Source organism: Lithobates pipiens, unplaced genomic scaffold (assembly GCF_037356315.1).
Source record: "Lithobates pipiens isolate NorthernLeopardFrog02 unplaced genomic scaffold, aLitPip1_a1.2 Scaffold_10, whole genome shotgun sequence".
In the NCBI taxonomy this organism is placed as follows: domain Eukaryota; kingdom Metazoa; phylum Chordata; class Amphibia; order Anura; family Ranidae; genus Lithobates; species Lithobates pipiens.
The window spans coordinates 229,326,127-229,352,087 of NW_027507686.1; the positions used below are offsets into that span (position 1 = coordinate 229,326,127).

General features: G+C 43.7%; 1 protein-coding gene across 1 annotated transcript in view; it reads right to left on the reverse strand.

Moving 5' to 3' along the window:
- Positions 1-11,191: 11,191 nt before the first annotated feature.
- Positions 11,192-25,961, reverse strand: part of LOC143940858 (uncharacterized) — a 45,449-nt gene continuing 30,679 nt past the window's right edge. Inside the window, exons 4-5 of the mRNA XM_077462649.1 lie at positions 12,825-12,986; positions 11,192-11,552 (exon numbers count right to left, since the gene is read on the reverse strand). Of these exons, the coding sequence (XP_077318775.1) occupies positions 11,214-11,552; positions 12,825-12,986 (501 nt within the window). The 3' untranslated portion in view covers positions 11,192-11,213. The remainder of the gene's footprint in view (positions 11,553-12,824; positions 12,987-25,961) is intronic.

Consider the following 25,961-nt stretch of genomic DNA (forward strand, 5'->3'; position numbering starts at 1 on the left):
TCAGTGTCTGCAGCTAGCCCAACAGGCGCCCAGAAGGACTGCTGTGCAATGGCGACCAGCAACAGAAAATATCATGTGTAAAGAGTTTTCTTTTTGAGGCTTTAATGTAAAGAGATGGGATAAAGGTGTCTGCATGCAGTGTCTTTGTGGGGTGTATACAGGGTGGGCTTTTGCCCACTCACCAATCTTAATGATACCAAGGCTCAAGGGAAAAGAATATCCTGGAACAGGCTTTTGAAGAATCTGCAACCAGGGGCCTGGCCGTGCACCTAGCGATTGCAGGGGTTCAGCTGTACCGGTGACAATGAGAGTGACCTCCAACAGTGACTTGGCTGACAGGGAGCTGGCAATGGTGGATCTGCTCACTCACTCGCTGGAGATTCTCCATGCTGGAGCACCCGGGTCCCTGCTCTCAGCTGAAGGCTGTGGTCCCAAGATAGAGACTCCTCCCCAGACCAAGCTATTTATGTCCTCACCCAGCATTCTTTTCTCTCTCCCAGCCAGCTGGCTACAATGCAAATCCTGGCTCCTTGGACCACCTATCCCATGATCTGTTGCTCTCAGGTGTGGTTTCTGCTTGCTCTACATTCAGAAGACGATGGCACAGTTTCCAGGCTGTGCACTAGAGGGAAACAGGCTCACTGCAGCTGGTGTTACAGAATGTCCCGTGATGACACAGGCAAAGTTAGCCAGCATCTGGCTACACCCCCTTAACATCAGAGGTCCCACATGCATCAGCGCCTCCCTTTACATCAGAGGTTCCCATCAAATGGCTAAGGTATCCTTTATTTGGTGGATAAAATACACATTTTCATATTTACATGAGAAATATATATGAGCATATACAATCTTAAAGTGACCCTATTAGCACCCAAAAGTGGATGCTCCACTTATCTGCCCCCCCCCCCTCTCCAGTGCCACATTTGGGACTTTTCAGGGGGGAAGGGGGGGAGTGGGTACCGGTTTTGCACAGGTACCTGATCCCACTTCTGGGGTGATCTCGCCACACCCCCTCCCCTTCTTCTTCCCCTGCCACCGGGCCATTCACAAAGTGCAGCGTGCTTCGCGCTGTAGAGAACCGGCTATGAAGCCGCGATGGAAAATTCGGCTGGGGTGAAGTCACCACGGGATCCCTGGACAAGTATCCTAATATGAAAAATCAGCAGCTACAGTATTTGTAGCTGCTGACTTTACATTTCTTCAGCGGCTTTCCCAGCCTCTGCAAGTATTCACACCCTTCCTGGTATGTGGAATACCTGCCCCCCCACCACTTGCTTTGGTTCCTACCACACATTTGCCACTACAGAGCTGGCAAGAGGAACCACAGCAGGCAACCGGGGAAGCAGATATTCGATTCATCTGCACTGATCAAATACTTACAGAAGCCCACGACTGGGGGACACTTTTCAAAAAAGGGCCACTGGAAAGGTAAGTATATATAGTCATTGTTTAGCAGGTATGTTGTACATGCAATTGACCATGCTCTGATAGGGTCACTTTAAAGCAATTTAAACAATTGCTTTCAGGGAAACACTGCAATAGTGACAAAAATATGGATTCACTAGTCAAACACTATATTTGCAGTATGTACAATGTTTTTCATATTTAAATAAATAATTGAATCCAACTTCCATTATTGCAGTTGTTCATGGCAGGAAGTTAGGGTTTAAAGAGGATCTTTAGTCCCCCGGTATTTTTTCCCATGCCACTATGTTTGAATACCCCACACATGTGCAGATGTGTAGAAGGTCTCTAGCAGGTCTTTGGGACCTGGCAGAAAAGTGTGTACATCTACGTATACACACCTCCCAACATTTTGAGATGGGAATGAGGGACACCTATTAGCAAAAGTATGCCGGCATAGGACACACCCCCTGTCACACCCCCTTAAAGGAGAATTATACAAAAAAAAATAGTTAAACCCACAAGTGTTTTTTTTTTTACCACTACTATTCCTTTATATTGGCTTTTTAAATGTACAAATGCAGCAATTTAGAAATTGGATGAAAGGTTTAGCACTGGGAAACACTTTTTGAAAGATAAAAATTGAATTTTATAAACATCTATATATAGATCAGGGCCATCTTATTGAGTGGGCACTGCCCAGGGGCCCCAGTTGCATGGGGGGCCCCTGCACTTTACCTGTCCCCTTGTAAACATGTACTGCTCCTTCTCAAGCTCCTGCTTGCTTAGGGGGTGAATAAATATATTTTTATGGGCCCCATCAGTTCAATAGAGGGGGAGCTGAGGGACTATTTTTACATTTTCGGGGCGGGGGTCCTGCGATCAGGCCGCATGCTCTAGAGTTCCCGGCTGCTATCTTTCTTCCCTGGTGTCGGCGTTTGGCGGAGTGATCTGTAAAGTGCTGCGGCTGCTCTGCTCTTTCAGGTGTCGGGACTGATGTGAGAGAACTGGCAGAGAGGGAGCAGTAAAAAAAATACGAGCGGAGCGGTGGTGGCGGGTAGCATGGCAGGCACTGGGCAGCACACAGTGAGTGAGGTGTCACACCCGTTGTGATATCCTAATAGAATCATCCAAAGTCCTCACAGTGCCTTTTAATATCTTTATAGCTTTAAGATAATCATCCACACAGGACAGCAGGTTCTCTGTGGCTTTGTCAAAGTGTGTCACATGGCTGTTGGGTGCTGACTTTGCTGTGGATGTACTGTGTGTTACAATCTGTAATGCACAGTACAGCTATAAATGAAGAAAGTCAACACCCATCATACATGTGACACACTGACAAAACCACAACCTGCTGTCCTGTGTGGATAATTATCCTAAAGCTATAAGACCGAATGCACGCAGGATGTTTAAAAAATGCTCTTCCTCTTGGCAGTAGCCTCATTGCAGAAAAAATAAAGCATTAGACACGTTTTCAAGCCGCCCGCCGCCATCTGGTGCTTCTCCGGTCTTTCCCGTGCCATCGGGGACCCAGAGATAGAATTGGCCGCCGCCGGATGATGAGCATAGAGATGACTGGGGACCGGTAATCTCTATGACCGTCGGAGGCCCGGGTATGATGTAAACGAAGTCGCGATCGCAGCTGGTAAGCATGGGATCCTGAATTTTTTATTTTTTTTTACGATCTCATGCTTTCCAGCCTGGAGGAGAGATGTGGGGTCTTATTGACCCCGCATCTCTCCATAAAGAGGACCTGTCATGAATGATTCCTATTACAAGGGATGTTTACATCTCTTGTAATAGGAATAAAAGTGATTAAAAAAAAATGTTGTAAAAGAAAGTAAAAATAAAGTAAAACAAATAAAATAAAAAAATTAAATAAAAAAATTGAAAACGCCCCTGTCCCCGGTAGATTGCGCTCAGAAGCAAACGCACAGGTTAGTCCCGCTGATATCTGTAAACGCCGTTCAAACCAAACATGTGAGGTATCGCCACGTGCGTTAGAGCGCAAGCAACAATTCTAGCACTATACCTCCTCTGTAACTCTAAACATGTAACCTGTAAAAAAAAAAAATGTAAAGCATCGCATTATGGATATTTTTAAGCACTGAAGTTTGGCGTCATTCCATGAACGTGCGCAATTTTAAAGCGTGACATGTTGGGTATCTATTTACTCTGCGTAACATCATCTTTCACATTATATAAAATTGGGCTAACTTTACTGTTTGGTTATTTTTTAAATCATGAAACTTAACCACTTTCAGACCGGACCATTTTGCTGGTAAATGACCAGAGGTCTTTTTACACTTTGGCACTGCGCTGCTTTAACTGGTAATTGCGCGGTCATGCAATGTTGTACCCAAACAAAATTTGCGTCCTTTTCTTCCCACAAATAGAGCTTTCTTTTGATGGTATTTGATTGCCTCTGCGATTTTTATTTTTTGCGATATAAACGTAAAAAGACCGCAAATTTTGAAAAAAAATGATATTTTCTACTTTTTGTTATTAGAAAAATCCAATAAACTCAATTTTAGTCATACATTTAGGCCAAAATGTATTCAGCCACATGTCTTTGGTAAAAAAAAAGTCAATAATTGTATATTTATTGGTTTGCGCAAAAGTTGTCACATCTACAAACTAAGGTACGTTTTCTGGAATTTACGCAGCTTTTAGTTTATGACTGCCTATCTCATTTCTTGAGGTGCTAAAATGGCAGGGCAGTACAAAACCCCCCCAAATGACCCCATTTTGGAAAGTAGACCCCCTAAGGAAATTGATAAGAGGCATGTTGAGCCCATTGAATATTTTATTTTTTTGCCTCAAGTGATTGAATAATGACAAAAAAAAAAATATTTTTTTTTTTTTACACAAAGTTGTCACTAAATGATATATTGCTCACACATGCTATGGGCGTATGTGAAATGACACCCCAAAATAAATTCTGCTGCTTCTCCTGAGTACGGGGATACCACATATGTGGGACTTTTTGGGAGCCTAGCCGCGTACGGGGCCCCGAAAACCAAGCACCGCCTTCAGGCTTTCTAAGGGCGTAAATTTTTGAGTTCACTTCTCACTACCTATTACAGTTTTGAAGGCCATAAAATGCCAAGATGGCACAAAACCCCCACAAATGACCCCATTTTAGAAAGTAGACACCCCAAGCTATTTGCTGAGAGGCATGTTGAGTTCATGGAATATTTTATATTTTGCCACAAGTTGCGGGAAAATTACAAACTTTTTTTTTTTTTTTTTTTTTTTCACAAAGTTGTCACTAAATGATATATTGCTCATGCATGCCATGGGCATATGTGAAATGACACCCCAAAATAAATTTTGCTGCTTCTCCTGAGTACGGGGATACCACATATGTGGGACTTTTTGGGAGCCTAGCCGCGTACGGGGCCCCGAAAACCAAGCACCGCCTTCAGGCTTTCTAAGGGCGTAAATTTTTGAGTTCACTTCTCACTACCTATTACAGTTTTGAAGGCCATAAAATGCCAAGATGGCACAAAACCCCCACAAATGACCCCATTTTAGAAAGTAGACACCCCAAGCTATTTGCTGAGAGGCATGTTGAGTCCATGGAATATTTTATATTTTGCCACAAGTTGCGGGAAAATTACAAACTTTTTTTTTTTTTTTTTTTTTTTCACAAAGTTGTCACTAAATGATATATTGCTCACGCATGCCATGGGCATATGTGAAATGACACCCCAAAATAAATTCTGCTGCTTCTCCTGAGTACGGGGATACCACATATGTGGGACTTTTTGGGAGCCTAGCCGCGTACGGGGCCCCGAAAACCAAGCACCGCCTTCAGGCTTTCTAAGGGCGTTACAGTTTTGAAGGCCATAAAATGCCAAGATGGCACAAACGCCCCCCAAATGACCCCATTTTGGAAAGTAGACACCCCTAAATTTAGGGGTACACTAGTGAGACTAGGTAATAAATGGCGGGTGCCCTGAAACTATAAAAAAATAACTAACCAACCAGCGTCACCTGTAACAGTTATATGGTGATCACTGGTGAAAGGGTTAACTAGGGGGCAATCAGGGGGCTTTATGCGGTAGTATATGGGGGTCCCTGGCGCTATAAAAAGCTGCGGCGAACCTAAATACCTACCTGCCTAACTAGCGTCACCTGTGACACTAATACAGCGATCAGAAAAACGATCGCTTATTAGGCTGGGTTCACACTGGAGCGATGCGGGAACGCCACGAATGCGCGGCGGGTTCCCGCATCGCATGCCTCCCGGCGGCAGTTCACACTGCCCTATGCGAACTGCTGGGAGTGTCAGTGAAATGTTACTGACACCCCCAGATCAGTTCGCATATCGCAGTGCGATCTGCAAACTCGGATCGCATGGTGTGAACACCCATGCGATCCGATTCTGCTGCGGGCCAAAAAAAGGGTCCCGTGCGAATTTGCGGCGGGTGCGGCGGGTGCGGCGAATGGCTGAACTCGAATCGCACAGAGATCGGATGTGATTTGCACTGCAGTGCGGTGCGAATCACATCCGTTCTCATAAACCGCTGCAATGTGAACCCAGCCTTAGTGACACTGGCGACGGGGGGTGATCACGGGGTTAAACCTTTATTGGGGGGGTTAGGGGGGTACCTTAGAACTAAAGGGGGCTAACCCTAACTGCCCTAACAGTTATTAGTCACAAATGACACCCGCCAGGTGATCAGGGGGTTAAACCTTTATTAGGTAATAAATGGCGGGTGCCCTGAAACTATAAAAAAATAACTAACCAACCAGCGTCACCTGTAACAGTTATATGGTGATCACAGGTGAAAGGGTTAACTAGGGGGCAATCAGGGGGCTTTATGCGGTAGTATATGGGGGTCCCTGGCGCTATAAAAAGCTGCGGCGAACCTAAATACCTACCTGCCTAACTAGCGTCACCTGTGACACTAATACGGCGATCAGAAAAATGATCGCTTATTAGGCTGGGTTCACACTGGAGCGATGCGGAAACGCCGCGAATCCGCGGCAGGTTCCCGCATCGCATGCCTCCCGGCGGCAGTTCACACTGCCCTATGCGAACTGCTGGGAGTGTCAGTGAAATGTTACTGACACCCCCAGATCAGTTCGCATATCGCAGTGCGATCTGCAAACTCGGATCGCATGGTGTGAACACCCATGCGATCCGATTCTGCTGCGGGCCAAAAAAAGGGTCCCGTGCGAATTTGCGGTGGGTGCGGCGGGTGTGGCGGGTGCGGCGAATGGCTGAACTCGAATCGCACAGAGATCGGATGTGATTTGCACTGCAGTGCGGTGCGAATCACATTCGTTCTCATAAACCGCTGCAATGTGAACCCAGCCTTAGTGACACTGGCGACGGGGGGTGATCACGGGGTTAAACCTTTATTGGGGGGGTTAGGGGGGTAAATTAGAACTAAAGGGGGCTAACTCTAACTGCCCTAACAGTTATTACAGTCACAAATGACACCAATGCAAAAAAAATAAAAAAAATAAAATAAAATGACATTGGTGTCACTGTGACTGGGGGGCAGGGGTAATTGGGGGGGTGATCGGGGGGTAAAGGGGGGGTGTGAGTGTGCCTGGCATGTTCTACTGTGTGTGTAGAGTGTTGGTGCAACTCACCGATCCGCTCTCCTCCGTGTCGGAACGAAAAATACCGACACGGAGGAGAGAATACATCACTTCCTCTCCTGTGTTTACATTACAGGAGAGGAAGTGATGTCACGGGGGATTCCTATTCGTCGGGAGCGATCGCGAGGGGGTGGCCATGAATGAATGGCCGCCCCCTCATCCCGGATCGCTCTCGAAGGAATGCCGACCGCCGCAGGCACCGGGGGGGTGCCCGATCGGGCCCCCCACCCGCGGGCAGGCAGGGACTTATATATACGCCCATATGCCTGCCCGTGCCATTCTGCCGACGTATATCATCGTGCGGCGGTCGGCAAGTGGTTAAAAAAAAAAAAAAAAAAACACATTTGAAAAATTGTTGAGCAAATACCGTGCGAGATAAAAAGTTGCAACGACCGCCATTTTATTCCCTAGGGTGTCTACTAAAAAAAATATATATATGTTTGCTTCTGAGTAGTTTTCTAGCAAATAAATTGTGATTTTTACATGTAGGAGAGGAGTGCCAGAATAGGCCTGTATGAAAGTGGTTACACTTGTCTTTCGGGGGGGATTGTAAAATCACTCAGCTGAGCTGCAGCCAGGAGTGTGTGTATATTTGTAAAGGCAACTGTCAGGTTTCATGTGGAAGTCGGGGAGGGGAGTAGCCACAGATGGGCTCGAGGGTGGAGTCAAAGCGGCCCCATGATTTCTGATTTATAACAGCGGCCCTGCCTATACTACCCATATCTGCCACTATACCACCCTATAGTACACACATCTGCCACTATACCACCCTATACTACCCACATCTGCCACTATACCACCCTATACTACCCACATCTGCCACTATACCACCCTATACTACTCACATCTGCCACTATTCCACCCTATACTATCCAAACATTTTACTGTACCACCCTATACTACCCAATCCTCCCACTATACCACACTATACTACCCCAACCTTCCACTATACCCCCTATACTACCCAAAACCTGCCACTATACCACCTATACTACCCAAACCTGACACTATACCGCCCTATATTACCCAAACCTTCCACCATACCACCTATACAACCCAAGCCTGACACTATACATTGCTACACCCTTTACTGTGTCCTCCAACCGCCCTATACTGTGCCCTCCAACCCCCCCACCCCCCGTACTGTGTAAGCCATACATAAATACAGGCCGCTGATAGGCTGGAAGAGGGACATTTATGACAGGGGGGCAGTGTGTACAGGGAGGGGGATAGTTTCAAAAAGAAGTGGAAGCAGTGTGTACAGGAATAAAGAGTCAGTGTTTACAGAGGGTCAGTGTGTTTGGGGGTGGGAGGGGGGCAGTGTGTAGAGAAGGCGGAACAGTGTGCAATGGGGGTGAATTTAATTTGGGATAATTCCCTGGTTGTGTGTATTTTTTGTTTCTAATTAGACTCAAAAGCCACGGCCAATATGTAGCATCATTTAGCCACACCCTCTCCTTGCCACCACGCACATAGCACGCCACAGGTCACCATCTCCTTGGTAGGGGCCCTAGTGCATTACTTTGCCCAGAGGCCCATGATGTTATTAAGATGGCCTTTATATAGATCAGACCAAAATGAGGGACAAATGAGGAAGAAAGAGGGACAGAGGGACTTTGTGCCAATCAGGGACAGTCCCTCAAAATCAGGGACAGTTGGGAGCTATGTACGTATGTGTGAGGAGTTTCATGCGCACACAATTCTGGTATCTGAGGACTTCATACCTGCAGTGTCTGTGAGTATGCCCCAGGCTAAGTCCCAAGGGCCTGCCCATGTGGAATCCCCCAGGCTAAGTCCCAAGGGCCTGCCCATGTGCCTGTAGGTAAAATTGCCTCTTTGAATGTGTGACATGGACTATACAGGAGACAGTGGGGACCTTATATCATTCATGTCCAAACAAGAAAGTGCTGGGCTGCAGCACTGAAAAAGATCAGAAAGTATTCTGAAAATGTAATAATATTTCAACTGATAAATCAGATCCCCAAATTTAAAGGGGCAGTGCACGGCACAAATACACTTACAGCCCCACCCATAGCGCTTTCTATCTATTTTTCATATTCTCCACCTTTGGTGGGGAATTGGAGTAAGGCAGCATTCCAGTTGCATTCCAGGTCCTATACGCAGAATTTAATATTCAATTGTGGAGGAGAGAGCAGGGAGGAACTAGAAACAAAAAATCTGTTGTTATTGGTGAAATTGTGCGTTAAAAAAAATCCTGTCAAGAGAACGATTACCGACTTACAAAATGATTCGATATTTCCTACAAGCAATATTGATAGTTTCAGTTTGCTGTTTTTTATTTTCTTTGCACCTGATTGCACATTCTTTAAAAAAAAAAAGTGAAGCTTTACCACATTTACTGAGAAAAAATAGTGCAGCTGTATATGCAAGATGCACAGTCTATTTGCCTCCTTTAGCAAATCAACCTTAGTATCTCAAGAATAGCAAGAAACTTTAATACCTGGCTAAATTTTGATATTTCCAAACTGGGCCCTAAGTTAAATGTAGAATTCTGCTTTATTAAACTTTTAACTGCACCACTGTGCTTGAATTATAGTTATATCACAGGCAGTATAGATTATTGGCCCCATTCCTGTCCCCCCACTGAATAGACCCCAATGACTGCTCACATTTCCAAGCCTCTTGACAGGTACTCTCTACAACTCTTTTAGCTGAGGAGTGGAAGATGGCGGTTTTTGGGGTTCATTACTGGAAGAAAGGCGCTCCGGATTTGTGTCCTCATAGCTCCCAACTGTCCGTGATTTAGAGGGACTGTCCCTAATTTGGAACATTGTCCCTCTTTCCTCCTCATTTGTCTCTCATTTTTGTCTGATCTACATAGTTGTATACAAAATGCACTTTTTATCTTTCAAAAAGTGCTAAACCTTTCATCCAAATTCAAAATTTCTGTATTTGGAAATTTCAAAAGCCAGTATAAAGAAATAGAAGTGGTTAAAAAAGAACTTATGGGTTTAAATAATATTTTTTCTGTATAATTCTTTTTTAAGGGGATGTTGCGGGGGGGGGGGGGGGGGGGATACCCTATGCCTTCATACTTCTGCTAATAGGTGTCCCTCGTTCCCATCTCAAAAAGTTGGCAGGTAAGTGTAATCGGTGTGGCATATAAGACAAAAAACAATTCCATAGCTCAACTCCCCAACCAGTCTGCTGACCAACCAAATTACCTGTCTTACTGTCTGTTAAAAGCAGGGGTTTAGTTAGCACACATTTGCAAACACATGTGTAAGCTGCAAGGCCTTGTCATGGCACCCTGTGTTGGTTGCAGTCCTAACACTACAAATTTATAAGTGTCTCCACAGTGGAAGCACATGCATGAAATGGATAGATGTGGGACAGGTGAGCCTGGAGGCTGCCCAAGCCCCCTTAAAGGAACAGGAGCACACTGGACACCCAGCAAGAGCACAATGGCAGCAAAGGTGGCCAGTGTGTCCCCGGACCATATATACGAACAGTAACAAAAAACTGGCCACTGCCCACACCCATACCTGGCCTTCACAGTACATGGAGGGCATATACATGTAAGACAAAAACAATTCCATAGCTCAACTCGCCAACCATTCTACTGACCAACCAAATTAACCTGCCTAACCGTCTGTTAAAAGCAGGGGTTTAGTTAGCACACATTTGCAAACGCATGTGTAAGCTGCAAGGCCTTGTCACGGCACCTGTCTTGCTTGCAGTCCTAACACTACAAATTTATAAGGAAATTGGGCATGGAATCTAGGTGGGTCAAAAAAGAACAAGCGTCACTTTGAATGCACATTTCGGTCACGCATCGCTTTGACTGTAATTAAATTATTGCTAGCAAGTTACTATAGATCAACCTTTCTCAACCTTTTCAACACAGGAGAACCCTTGAAATAACTTTCTGGTCCCAGGAAACCCCTACAAAAGGTGACTTTAACTGCAACTCTATGTATGTTAGTGAGATGGTCAGTGGGAATAGTGGTCCATATGCTTATGGTCACTGGGAGATTTACCCCTATACAGATAGCTATAAAGGTCAATGGTGTCAGTGGAAACTTCTCTGAGATGCAGAAATTGCTCATTGCTCAAGGAACCCCTACCAACTTCTGGAGGAACCCTAGGGATCCATGGAACCCTGGTTGAGAAACCCTGCTATAGATAGTACAGGGGAAGTAGAAGATTAAGACCAAATATGTCTTCATTTATTCAGTAGAATCACTACCAATCACATTTCCATTGCTATTGGTACTGTAGTGTCCCTGAGCAAGTGGATTACAGGATCTGCAATTTATTGACGGCCTTAGCAGCTTTGTTGGTTCTGTCCATCTCCTTAGACACACAGTGGGTCCATATGTTGATGGAAGGTCTGGACCAAACTTTGTTCTTGTGTCCTGTATATGTCTTGTATTGGCAAATCTCTGTTCCGGGCTACACAAATAAGCATGGCTGAGCCTGGTAGAAATAGATGGATTGCTCAAGGAACCAAGAGGGCGAGGTGACCTGTGAATGGAGCTTCTGGGTAACTCAGGAAGCTGGACAAACTGTGGAGATATATACGCCACTAGTCAAAATGAGTCCCAATTACATCATACAGATTTAATTTACTTTAAAAACACGATAGCTCTTTTGAGCACTTGGCCAACTGATGGCCATGGAGAGCATTTCTTGTATTTTCTTTTCATACTGCTGTCTTTTAGGTGCAATATCTAATGAACATAGAGCAGACATTGTAACCATTAAACATTACACCACTGGCCAATCTGCCTCTCTCCTGCACAGTACCCTAAATTCCTGTTTTACATTTTTTTTTTTTTAAATCCATTCTTTTGGTCTACTATTATAAAGGCATTACTATATTTTATTTTTAGCATTTTTTTTTCTTTGTGCATTTATTTATTGTACAAGACACCAGGGATGGGTGCTCGACAGGAGATATATTTCCTCAATATGTGGTCCCTTTAGGGTTTAGGTTCAAGGGACGTTTTTTGCACTCAGAGGTTGTCACCTATGAGGGGTTCCAAGGTAGTGCGGTCAGAGAGGAAAGGACTGATTTTGGTACTCCCTGGATTGGCAAGTCCTCATTTGGGACCCAGAATTCTGAGACTTGGAAAGACTTTTGTAAGAAAGAGCCTCTGAACTCTAATTACAGTGACTTTGGTCTCCAAAAAGGTTATCCAACTTGCAAAGGAGGCTTGAAAAGGATCAAGAAGGGGTCAACCTGTCTATGAGGTAGTGTGGAGTGGATCACAGCTGTGACATAGTGTGGTCTGTTTGGAGATTGGGACTCTGCTTTGCCGAGCTCCTGCAGCTGTACTTGTACCCTGAAGCAATCCGGAACCCTAAACACAAGTGTGGGACTGGTATATTGGCGGTGAGCAGCTATGGTTCCTCGATTTTACCAGGACTTTGGACTATTTGCTTTATTTTTGCTAAAGAAAACTTTTTTGTTTGCTTGTTTTGCAAGTCTTTTTGCAAATCCAATAGACTTTTACTTTTTAGAAGCAGCTGGCTGGTGATCTCAGGTTCTCTCCATATTATAATATGTTACTGCTTCCATATGTGTCATTTGGAAATAAAGATATTCTGGGTGTCATACACATTTAATACACTTTGGGGTTGATTTACTAAAACTGGAGCATGCAAAATCTGGTGCAGCTGTGCACTTCAAATTGTTCAATTAAGCTTTGACAAAAAAAAAACCTGTAAGCTGATTGGTTTCTATGTAGAGCTGCACCAGATTTTGCACTCTCCAGTTTTAGTAAATCAACCCTTATAGCATCTTTTTTTTTTTCCATGAATGTTTACCAACTGACCTTTTCACCATTTAGAACAGACAACACTTTCACTACGATCGCTCGATCACTTCTTTTGACTTTTGCCGGTCGTGATGTTTTGTTCCCTGCTGGATTATTGAAAGCCGTCTTTAGAACCCTCTTGGGCTCAAAGTAAACATTGGCTCCAAAGGATTGCCAGACCTGTGTTAAAAAAAAAAGATCATCAAGCACCATGCTTGGAAAACGTAAACATAAAACATACATACTTCCTAACCAGTAAAGTATTTCATTCAAAGCTGAGCCCCATGCAAAAATAAATTGTAGATAAAAATGTAATAATTAATACATAATTAAATGCATTTTTAAATGTAAGCAGTGTAAGTACCAAAATCTTATTTGGAGTCAGACTCTGACAGTGTACTCTACAGTCTATACAGCAGAGATTAGAAAGGGAGGGGGAGAAGCAGCACAAGGAGTCAATCAGGTGTGCTACTGTGCATGGTTATGAGATGTTTGCTGTAGTTTCTCCATGTAAAAAAGGAAGGTTGAATTAAAGCTTATGTAGGGTTATAGACCCACCCTCCCCAGCATAACTTAGGTTCCTTGTCAGAGGAACAGGGGTCCAGGGTTGTGTCAAGGAGGTAGACAGAAGAAGCAACCATCTTGAGTTTAAGCCCTTGTACACACGGTCGGAGATTCCGACGGAATGTGTCCGATCGGACCGTTTTGTCGGATATTCCGACTGTGTGTGGTCTACATCGGACTGTTTCCGTCGGAGTATCCAATGGAACCAAGTTTTCCAACTTGTTGGAAATATTTCCAGACCAACTGGTTCGATCGGACATACTCCGATCATGTGTAGAGAATTCCGATCGGACAAAGTGCCACGCATGCTCAGATCAAATTCCTACACCAAAGCTATTGGCTACTAGCGTGAACGTAGTCCCGTCGTAACGAAATAACGTCATCACGTCGGATTTTCCGACAACTTTGTCCGACCGTGTATATGCAACAGTTTTGGACAAAATCTGTCGGACAAAATCCGACAGATTTGGTTGTCGGAATCTCTGACCGTGTGTACAAGGGCTAAGCGCTTCAGCAGGAGGGGGGGCAGGAACTACAACCAATGCTTCTGAAGTAGTTCACAGCACATGGTGGGGGGAATAGGGAGCTCTTTGACCTTTTTGCTTTGGGTGCTCAAGGACATTGTCTTGCTACTGCGGGAGCTCCATGCTCCCCTATAACCAGAGGAATCGGGTATCTCGCTGGCCTATGACAGGGAAAACAAGTAGATACATGGACAAACGTATGAGTACATTTTTGAATTCTGGTGCTTCCAGTGAAGTGAACTGTAATATTACAGCATACAAATACAGTACCTTTTAGACAATTGCGCACTGCCAACCTTCTTGTGGCGACTGTTTGACAAGACCCTTTTCTGTTCTAGCATGACCGTACCACTGTGCACGGTTAAAGATTTTTCACGTTATGGCCTAAAATAACTGTGGATCAAGTCACATAAATAAAGAGCTTCCTTCATTTTAATTTGGCCATCTTATATATCCTTGAATATTTAAATAAAATGTATGTCCTTTCTTCAAACTGGACAGATCTGAGATCTGATAAATGTAAACACTTACGGAGAATTTAGAACACATGCATACACACTTCAGCAATGCACCGTGTATACACAATGGATATGCATACAATATCTGCCAAAATGGATCTGGCAAATGGAGATTGAGCAATGTCTTGTGTACTATTATTTAACCAGCGAAGACATGAATTAAAAAACTTGGTATGGAGGAATCTTGAGTATCCTTCACAGAGCTATACCCTCAACCGTGTTCAAAACTTGTAGCCACCGTGCCCTTAGCAGTATATTCTATTTAAATTTAGAGTTGCTTGGCTGTAATTAGCCCAAGCCTAATTGATAGTTGGTTTTATAACCTTTTCCAGACTGATAGATCATAATTACTTTCTTTCTCATTTGTTCCTCAATTTCTTTGGATCTCGGCATGATGTGTTGTTTTTTTGAGGATCTTTTGGTCTACTTCACTTTGCCAGTCAGGTCTTATTTAATTGCTTTCTTGATTGCGAACAGGTGTTGCAGTAATCAGGCCTGGGTATGGCTAGAGAAATTGAACTCAGGTGTGATAAACCAGAGTTAAAGAGGAAGTAAACCCTGATGGGTTTACTTCCTCTTTGAGTCCCTGCAAAGGTAAAGCGTCACTTACCTGACACAGGAGCTAGCAAAGTCTCCGCTGTCCACTGTAGTCCGGAGCATCCATCTTCTCGGTTGGTCTCACTGCTCCGCCGCTGTCATTCGGCAAAGCCACGATGACGTCACTCCCACGCATGTGCACGGGAGCCGCCACTTGCGGCATATCGCCGTTGACAGCGGCGCGCTCAGTGCGCCTGCACACTGCTGTCTACAGCGCATGCGCCGTAGACAGCGGTGCCTGTCTTTCGGAAAATATCTCCTAAACCGTGTAGGTTTAGGAGATATTTCTTGGACCTACAGGTAAGCCTTAATCTAGGCTTACCTGTAGGTCAAAGTTGGTTGTAAGGGTTTACAACCACTTTAAGTTATGTTTTAACAGGAGGGCAAACACTTTTCACACAACTGTAGCTGTGCCATTCAGTAATTTGAAGCCAGGAGCTGAAATCACAGAATGCTGGTTTGGTTTATAGGTACTCTATCTGTGAAGGCTTTAAGTACTTTTTTTTTACTTCAGGAGTCTACCACATCACATCCATAGGTGCTCTGTACACTGACTTTCTTCCAGAAGTTTAAAGTCAAGCTAATATACTCCATGTTTTTCTGAAGTGTCAAGGACCCTTCTGTACACATTATTCCACTACTGCCAAGGATCAGGCTATGAGGTGAACTGCTAGCCCATCTTGCTACTGTGGTTCCTCACATGCCATTGTGGGTTAGGAGGGTGCTATGCATCTTAGAAATTAATTGGAACAATACCTGACCTCCCAAATACTATTTTGGCTGAAAGGACCCACCTTCCCACAGGCCCACTCCAAAATGGAAAACATTCCTAGGAGAGTGGAAGCCACAAAGAGGGGATGGGGCAACTTCTAATTGATGTCCATGGCCTGGGAATGGGATGTCCAGCAAGCTCATATAGATATGATACAACAGATAGAGCGGCTATGAAGGGAACCGTTAGCTTTGCCTAACTGTGCAAAAATACAGGTTTGCTTTAAAGTTGATTGTGAGACAGATATAAAAGACACACATTCATGCAGCTCTGTACTCAGTTATAAATCATAAATGTATTTTTTAAATGCAAACATTGTAACTTGACAGTTTGACCTGGTGTTAGCCTATTGTAAAATGTTACCCTGCACAGAACAGTCGATGAGCTTATCACCATGCTGCTTCTCCATTCATTGTCCAGTCACATGTTGGGGGCGGGTCCAGGACAACCTGGGGTCAGAGGAAGTGGGTTGAATGATGCTGGCCATTAGGCCTAGGACATCTTGTAGGATAAAAAAGTGTTGCAGGGTAAATTTTTGGATTTAAAGAGGAGGGCCAGTTTAAATTTTTTTTAAAAGTCAGCAGCTGCAAATACTGTAGCTGCTGACTTTTTTAATAAGCAGACTCACCTGTCCAGGGCGCCCGCGATGTCGGCCGCCCGGGCTGACCCGTCCCTCGGCTCTTGGGTCCTGGCGCCGCCATTTTAACTAAGGGAAACAGGCAGTGGAGCCTTGCGGCTTCACTGCCCGTTTCCAACTGCGCATGCGCGAGTCGCACAGCGCTTTGTGAATGGGGCGCGCTGTGTTCTGGGACACACAGTTCCCAGAACACACAGCGCCCCATTACCCAGAAGACGCCGCACGGAGGAGAGAAGACAGAAGATCACTGCGGAGGAGGAAGAGGCAGTTTAGGACAATGTGCCTAGCAACAGGCATTTCTGGTAAGTAAAAAAAAATAATTTATTTCTTTATCTTGTTATCTTTTTATCATGTTGTTTTTTGCTGGAGCTCTGCTTCAAGATAGCAACAAGAATAGTGCCTACTTGGAAAACAAGCTTGAAGTATCTTTTTCTTTAAAATTGCAGGGAAACTAAGAAAAGAAAGTCACCTGTGGATTTATTGATAAATAGATACAGTATATTAATTTTTAATATAAAAATGTTAATATAATAATAATAATTGTATACATCCTTCCTGCACATTGTACAAGTCACTTGTAGGATTCAGCTTTGTTATGAATTTTTGTTATAAATTCAGGAGGCTGCATTACTTTTTTTTTCTGAATGTGTCATAAGACTATGAATTGTCGGAGCTCCAAATGCCTCCAAATAAACATTCTTGTGGATACAAAGACAGTCAGTTTAATCCTATTAATCTATGAAGAATCCAATCAGAGTAATTGGTTAAGCTTATTTCTCACTGAGGATGCTACTAAGATTCAGAAAAAAAGAAGATTAGGGATCCAAGGTCATTGCATATTATAAGGTTATGACATACATATATATATATATAATAATTTATATATATATATATATATACACTACCGTTCAAAAGTTTGGGGTCACATTGAAATGTCCTTATTTTTGAAGGAAAAGCACTGTACTTTTCAATGAAGCTAACTTTAAACTAGTCCTAACTTTAAACAAATATACTCTATACATTGCTAATGTGGTAAATTACTATTCTAACTGCAAATGTCTAGTTTTTGGTGCAATATCTACATAGGTGTATAGAGGCCCATTTCCAGCAACTATCACTCCAGTGTTCTAATGGTACAATGTGTTTGCTCATTGGCTCAGAAGGCTAATTGATGATTAGCAAACCCTTGTGCAATCATGTTCACACATCTAAAAACAGTCTAGCTCCTTCCAGAAGCTACAAAACTGACCTTCCTGTGAGCAGATTGAGTTTCTGGAGCATCACATTTGTGGGGTCAATTAAACGCTCAAAATGGCCAGAAAAAGAGAACTTTCATCTGAAACTCGACAGTCTATTCTTGTTCTTAGAAATTAAGGCTATTCCATGCGAGAAATTGCAAAGAAATTGAAGATTTCCTACAACGGTGTGTACTACTCCCTTCAGAGGACAGCACAAACAGGCTCTAACCAGAGTAGAAAAAGAAGTGGGAGGCCGCGTTGCACAACTAAGCAAGAAGATAAGCACATTAGAGTCTCTAGTTTGAGAAACAGACGCCTCACAGGTCCCCAACTGGCATCTTCATTAAATAGTACCCGCAAAACACCAGTGTCAACATCTACAGTGAAGAGGCGGCTGCGGGATTTTGGGCTTCAGGGCAGAGTGGCAAAGAAAAAGCCATATCTGAGACTGGCCAATAAAAGAAAAAGATTAAGATGGGCAAAAGAACACAGACATTGGACAGAGGAAGACTGGAAAAAAGTGTTGTGGACGGATGAATCCAAGTTTGAGGTGTTTGGATCACAAAGAAGAACGTTTGTGAGACGCAGAACAAATGAAAAGATGCTGGAAGAATGCCTGACGCCATCTGTTAAGCATGGTGGAGGTAATGTGATGGTCTGGGGTTGCTTTGGTGCTGGTAAGGTGGGAGCTTTGTACAGGGTAAAAGGGATTCTGATTCTGAATAAGGAAGGCTATCACTCCATTTTGCAACGCCATGCCATACCCAGTGGACAGCGCTTGATTGGAGCCAATTTCATCCTACAACAGGACAATGACCCTAAACACACCTCCAAATTGTGCAAGAACTATTTACAGCAGAAGCAGGCAGCTGGTATTCTATCGGTAATGGAGTGGCCAGCACAGTCACCAGATCTGAACCCCATTGAGCTGTTGTGGGAGCAGCTTGACCGTATGGTACGCCAGAAGTGCCCATCCAACCAATCCAACTTGTGGGAGCTGCTTCTAGAAGCGTGGGGTGCAATTTCTCCAGCTTACCTCAATAAATTAACAGCTAGAATGCCAAAGGTGTGCAATGCTGTAATTGCTGCAAAAGGAGGATTCTTTGACGAAAGCAAAGTTTGATGTAAAAACAATGTTATTTCAAATACAAATCATTATTTCTAACCTTGTCAATGTCTTGACTCTATTTTCTATTCATTTCACAACGTATGGTGGTGAATAAGTGTGACTTTTCATGGAAAACACAAAATTGTTTGGGTGACCCCAAACTTTTGAACGGTAGTGTATATATATATAAATTATCTCACAAAAGTCAGTACACCCCTCACCCAGTACACCCCAATAAAAACGGATCGGTGAAGTGAGGGACTACATTTCATCCAACCAAGCCCAGAAGAACTAGACCTTTCATTCTGGGATCCAGGCTGTGTTCACACCTCTGTGCGGAGCGGCTCACGGCAGGGGTCCGGTGTGTCCCTGTTTCAGGTCCGCTTTTTCTTTTGTATTTTTCAGTAAGAAAGCCCCGTACTTTATTTTGGATTTCTTTTTTCATTACAATATACATCTTTTCAATAAGGCCTTTTCATGACTCTTTTCCTACTTTGCCAAAACTGTATAATGCTTAGGTATTGTATACAATGCCTAGGGAAAGTATATATCTTCTTAAAATAACACATACATTTCAAGCTTACATGACTCTTTTCACCTTGCCTTAACCACTTCAGCCCCGGACCATTTTGCTGGCTTAAGACCAGAGCACTTTTTGCGATCTGGCACTACGACGTTTTTAACTGACAATTGCGCGGTCGTGCGACGTGGCTCCCGAGCAAAATTGACGTTATTTTTTTCCCACAAATAGAGCTGTCTTTTGGTGGTATTTGATCACCTCTGCGGTTTTTATTTTTTGCGCTATAAACAAAAAGAGCGTCAATTTTGAAAAAAAAAAAAGTAATATTTTTTACTTTTTGCTATAATAGATATCCTCCAAAAATATATAAAAAAACATTTTTTTTCCTCAGTTTAGACCTATACGTATTCTTCTACATATTTTTGTAAAACAAAAATCACAGTAAATTAGCGCAAAAGTTATAGTGTTTACAAAATAGGGGATAGTTTTATGGCATTTTTATTAATCTTTTTTTTTTTTTTTTTTTTTTTTACTAGTAATGGCGATCAGCGATTTTTATTGTGACTGCGATAAATTATGGCACACATCAGACATTTTTGACACATTTTTGGGACTATTGTTATTTATACAGCAATCAGTGTTATACAAATGCACAGATTCCTGTGTAAATGACACTGGCAGTGAAGGGGTTAACCAGGAGGTGGCAGTGTAGGGGTTAAGTGTGTCCTAGGGGCGTGTTTCTAACTGTGGGGGGCGTGGCTGTGATTTACAGAGCACTGATCTCTTCTCTAATCACAGGGAGCAGAGATCAGTGTCACTTGTTGCTAGGCAGAACGGGGAGATGCTGTTTACATTGTCATCTCCCCGTTCTCCCTCCCCGTGAGACAATCGAGTCCGCAGGACCCGCGGTCGGACTCACGTGGGTCCCGACCAGCACGCGCACTCGCCACCGTAGGCGTGCATGCGATGGCACGGCGGCAAATTTAAATGGACGTACCTGTACGCCAATTTGCCTGTCCGTGCCATTATGCTGACGTACATCGTCGTGCGGTGGTCGGGAAGCGGTTAAAGCGGTTGTATAGACTTTTTACTTTTACCTACAGGCAAGCCTATAATAAGGCTTACCTGAAGGTAAAAAAATATCTCCCAAACCTGTATGGTTTAGGAGATATTCCCCTCGTAATAAGCCGCTGACTGCAACGGCACATGCGCACAGGGGATTCTCGGCTGAAATTTCGTGGATTGGGTGAGATGTCGAGGGCCTCATTCTAAGGTAAGTATTTCATAATGAGCTAGTATGGGGGGCATACTAGCTCATTATGTCTTTTGCCTTACACGCCTTACTCCTACTTTTAGCCCTTGTACACACAGTCGGACATTCCGACAGAAAATGTCCGATCGGACCATGTTGTCGGATAATCCGACAGTGTGTGGGCTCCATCGGACTGTTTCCATTGGAATATCTGACGGACAAAGTTTTAGAGCTGGGCTATAAATCTTTCCGACAACATGATCCGATCGGACTTTGTGCGATTGTGTGTAGAGAATTCCGATCGGACAAAGTGCCACGCATGCTCAGATCAAATTCCTAGACCAAAGCTATTGGCTACTAGCCTGAACGTAGTCCCGTCGTAACGAAATTACATCATCACGTTACGAACGATCGGATTTTCCGACAACTTTGTCCGACCGTGTGTATGCAACACCAGTTTCGGACAAAATCCGTCGGACAAAATCAGACGGATTTTGTTGTCGGAATGTCCAACCGTATGTACAAGGGCTAACAGTACTTGTTCTGTATAATACCTAGGTATTCTAGAGAACGCCTAGGTAAAGTATGTATCATATTTAAAATAACAAAATAACACAGATATTTCATGCGTTGCCTAAAAATGTCACGCATTCTATAGATGTCATAGGGCAGTGATGGCGAACTTTGGCACCCCAGATGTTTTGGAACTACATTTCCCATGATGCTCAACTACACTGCAAAGTGCATGAGCATCATGGGAGATGTAGTTCCAAAACATCTGGGGTGCCAAGGTTTGCCATCCCTGTCCTAGGGCATCTATAATGTTCAGGGGCAATCAAAACCTTTGTGGCCAGACCAAATTTGAATGTTTTGATAAGCAGTGGTTTACTTAAAACTGAACTCTGGGCAAAATATTATTTCTGGAGCCTAGGTTCACATCTATGCAGTTGATGTGATTTTTCAGGCGTTTTTTGCGGTGCATTTTGCGTTTTTAAACCCGTGGTTTTTATGCCTTTTTACATGCAGTTTTCATGCATTTTGCGTTATTTTTTTCTTCTTAAAAAAACTGTGAATAGCTGGTTGTAAAGGAGCAGGCCGGGAAGCTGGCCACCGTGTCCTTAACCGCTTCCCGACCACCTCACGCAGATATACTGTGGCAGAAGGGCGCGTACAGGCAGATTAACGTACCTGTACGTTGCCCTTTAAAAGGGAACTCGCGGGCGAACGTGCCACGCCGGGAGCTCCGTGATCGCGGGTCTCGCGGACCTGATGTCCACGGGGATACCCGCGATTGTCTCACGGTGTGGAAGAACGGGGAGATGCTAATTTAAACAACATCTCCCCGTTCTGCCTAGTGACAGTGTCACTGATCAGCTCTCCCTGTAATCGGGAGCTGTGATCAGTGACGTGTCACACACAGCCCCTCCCCCCCAGTTAGAATCACTCCCTAGGACATACTTAACCCCTACAGCGCCACCTAGTGGTTAACCTCTTCACTGCCAGTCACATTTTTTACAGTAATCAATGCAATTTTTTAGCATTGATCACTGCGTTAATGCCAATGGTCCCAAAAATGTGTCAAAATTGTCTGATGTGTCCTCCGTAATGTCGCAGTCACAATAAAAATCGCTGATCACCGCGATTACTAGTAAGAAAACAAATTATCAATAAAAAGGCCATAAAAATATCCCCTATTTTGTACATGCTATAACTTTTGCACAATTAATATATGCTTACTGCAATTTTTTTTTACCAAAAATATGTAAAAAAAATACGTATCGGCCTAAACTGAGGGAAATTTTTTTTTAAATATTTTTGGGGGATATTTATTATAGCAAAAAGTAAAAAATAATGCGTTTTTTTTTTCAAAATTGTTGCTATTTTTTTGTTTATAGCGCAAAAAATAAAAAACGCAGAGGTGATCAAATACCACCAAAATAAAGCTCTATTTGTGGGAAACAAAGGACGTCAATTTTGTTTGGGAGCCACATTGTACATCCGCACAATTGTCAGTTAAAGCGACGCAGTGCCGAATGGCAAAAAGTGCTCTGGTCAGGAAGGGGGTAAAATCTTCTGGGGCTGAAGTGGTTAAAGTGGAGGGCCACCCAAAAAAAAACGCGTTAATAAAAAAAAAAAAAATAATGTTTTTTCACTTACCTGAAACGCTGTTGCTAGGCAGTCTTCCTAATCTGCCTCTTCCTATTCCGTGGTGCTTCCTCCTCTTCGGTGAGCAACCCCGTTGCCTTTTGGGACATGTGTGTGTGTCCCAGAACACAATGGGGCCATTCACAAAGCGCCGCGTGACCCGCGCATGCGCAGTAGGAAACGGGCAGTGAAGCCGCAAGGCTCCACTGCCTGTTTCCCTTAATCAGGATGGACGAATCGGCCTCGGGGCGGCCGACATCGCAGGATCGTTCGACAGGTAAGTTTCCTTATTAAAAGTCAGCAGCTACAGTGTTTTTAGCTGCTGACTTTAAAAAAAAAAAAAGAAAAAAGGATTGGCCTGCACGCCCCTTTAAGAACATATGACTCATCTGCTGAATGTAAAGAAAACATGCTGGCAATTAAATATTATGGAAAAATAAACAGCGTGGGGACCAGGGCTCAAGTTCTGCGGGAACGCATGGGAACGGAGTTCCTGTACTTTTTTCACAACAGGAACTCAGTTCCCATTAGCAGTCCTGCAAGACTTTGAATTATGCAAGCTGTGTGGTAGGTGCTACACCAGCAGCTGCCGACACAGCTCGCAGTAGTAAGTGCTGCACACCAGGGGTGGACTGACCATTCAGGCATTGCCAGTAGGGGGCCCCATGACAGCTTCCTCTTCCATCTACCTATCAATCAATCACAGCTAGCTGCTGCTAAGAGATTGTATTTAGTCAGACCTCTTATGATGCGCTCCTCCCCGCCGACCCCTCCTGATTTTCTGTCTCCCCCCCCCCCCCCAGAGGAGGAGCAATACGAAAATTGGATGAAAAATACCACTTTTGAAGTGTTCGTGCATATGAGCGTATCATTTTTTTTGTTTGTTTTTGGTGGGGGAGTGAATCTTGGGTGGAAGTTCCCATACTTTTTTCCCAAGGACTTGACCCCTGGTGACCCCCGCCCCCCCCGGCTTTCTGCTTTTCCGATGGCAGGGGGCCAATTTTTATTGCTGTATTGTACTTTGTTATGGCATTTTAAAATATCGATTTCACAGAATGAATAGTTCTTTGTAATGCAACTTTTCTTCTTCCTGTTATTTGTCGCCATACTGACTTACTGACTCCGCAGGCCGATCCCGAAAAACAAGAAGGGTGAGTCTGGCTGAATCAACAGAAAACGCAGCAAAATATATTTAAAGGGAAACAGTGATTTCAGACTTTTTCTTCTCCAATACATAATGTTAATGCTATTTTAATGATTGCCTTTACCCAGATCACACTACATAAGGAGAACTGAGATTATCTTTCATTTATTATAGCAGCATTAAACCCAAAATAAAGAATACACTATATTACCAAAAGTATTGGGACGCCTGCCTTTACATGCACGTGAACTTTAATGACATCCCAGTCTTAGTCCGTAGGGTTCAATATTGAGTTGGCCCACCCTTAGTAGCTATAACAGCTTCAATTCTTCTGGGAAGGCCATCCACAAGGTTTAGGAGTGTGTCTATGGGAATGTTTGACCATTCTTCCAGAAGCGCATTTGTGGGGTCAGGCTCTGATGTTGGATGAGAAGGCCTGGCTCGCAGTCTCCGCTCTCATTCATCCCAAAGGTGTTCTATCGGGCTGAGGTCAGGACTCCGTGCAGTCCAATCAAGTTCCTCCACCGCAAACCCTCTTATCCATGTCTTTATGGGCCTGTAGGTCACAGTCTCATGTTTGTGAGATACTGTATACAGGGGATGTAAAAAGTCTACACACCCCTGTTGAAATGTCAGGTTTCTATGAAATAAAAAATGAGACAAAGATAAATAATTTCAGAACTTTTTTTTAATGTGACCTATAAATTGTACACTTCAATTGAAAAACAAACTGAAATCTTTTAGGGGTGGAAGAAGTAAAAATAAAAAAAATAAAATAATGTGGTTGCATAAGTGTGCACACCCTCTTGTAAATGGGGATGTAGCTGTGTTCAGAATTAAGCAATCACATTCACACTCATGTTATAACGGAGTCAGTACACACTTGGCATCATTTAAAGTGGCTCTGATTAACCCCCCCCAAAAAGTTCAGCTGTTCTAGTAGGTCTTTCCTGACATTGTCAGTGTCTCTTTTCTTATCCCTGCTTTGCATGCGCGTACCCTAAACCTGCAAGCAGGAAGCGACGTACGGGCCGACCGTCCACAGTACATTGTGGGCAGGCAGTCCATAAGAGGTTAAATGTGTGAAAAAAGAGTAATTGAAGGTAAACCAGTGCACTACTCATATACAACAATAAATATTGGAATGTGCAAATAAATCATCTATTAATCTATTGGCCCAATAAGTTATCAGTGCTTCAGTATATAGACTGACCGGCCACTTTATTAGGTACATCTGTTCACAAATTGCTAATCAGCCAATCACATGGCAGAAACTCAATGCTTTTAGGCATCTAGATGTTTTGAGGACGACTTGCTGAAGTTCAAACCAAGCATCAAATGGGGAAGAAAGGAGATTTAAGTGACTTTGAACATGGCATGGTTGTTGGTGCCAGATAGAGATGGATGAACTTTCGATGGGACGTTTCGCTAACGCGAACCGCGAACGCGGCCAAAAGTACGCAAACCGCAAAGTTCTCGCCAGGCCCCATTGACTTCAATGGCAGGTGAACTTTAAAAACCTACAGGTCATATTTTAAGCCACAAAATAATTACTAGCTGTGCACACATAGTCCCACCACATGGCCAATGACATAACACATGTATGAAGTGAATCTGGGATCGACAACTACAAGCATTCTTTTTTTATCTGTGAAATTTTGACAATTCAGGACTCAGGAGCGCATGAAGGCAATTGAGGAGAGGAAAGGTCAGGGTAGGCTAATGAAGAGGGTGCAGGAGATGATCACCAGCGATGATCACCACAGTGATATAGAGCACTGACACCAGCACCGTGATAGAGAGCACTGACACCAGCACCGTGATAGAGAGCACTGACACCAGCACCGTGATAGAGAGCACTGACACCAGCACCGTGATAAAGTGCACTGACACCAGCACCGTGATATAGAGCAGCAGTGCACCACAACCCTATATATTGTACACCTATACCAGTCCTTACAAGGACCTTTGTGGACCTAGTAGCTAGTGATTTGCAGACTGTCCCTCAGTCCCTACACTGATAAAGGACTGCTGCAGAATAGGGCAGTAATCTGCAGCACAGCCCTACACCAGCACCCTATATATTGTACACCTATACCAGTCCTTACAAGGACCTTTATGGACCTAGTAGCTAGT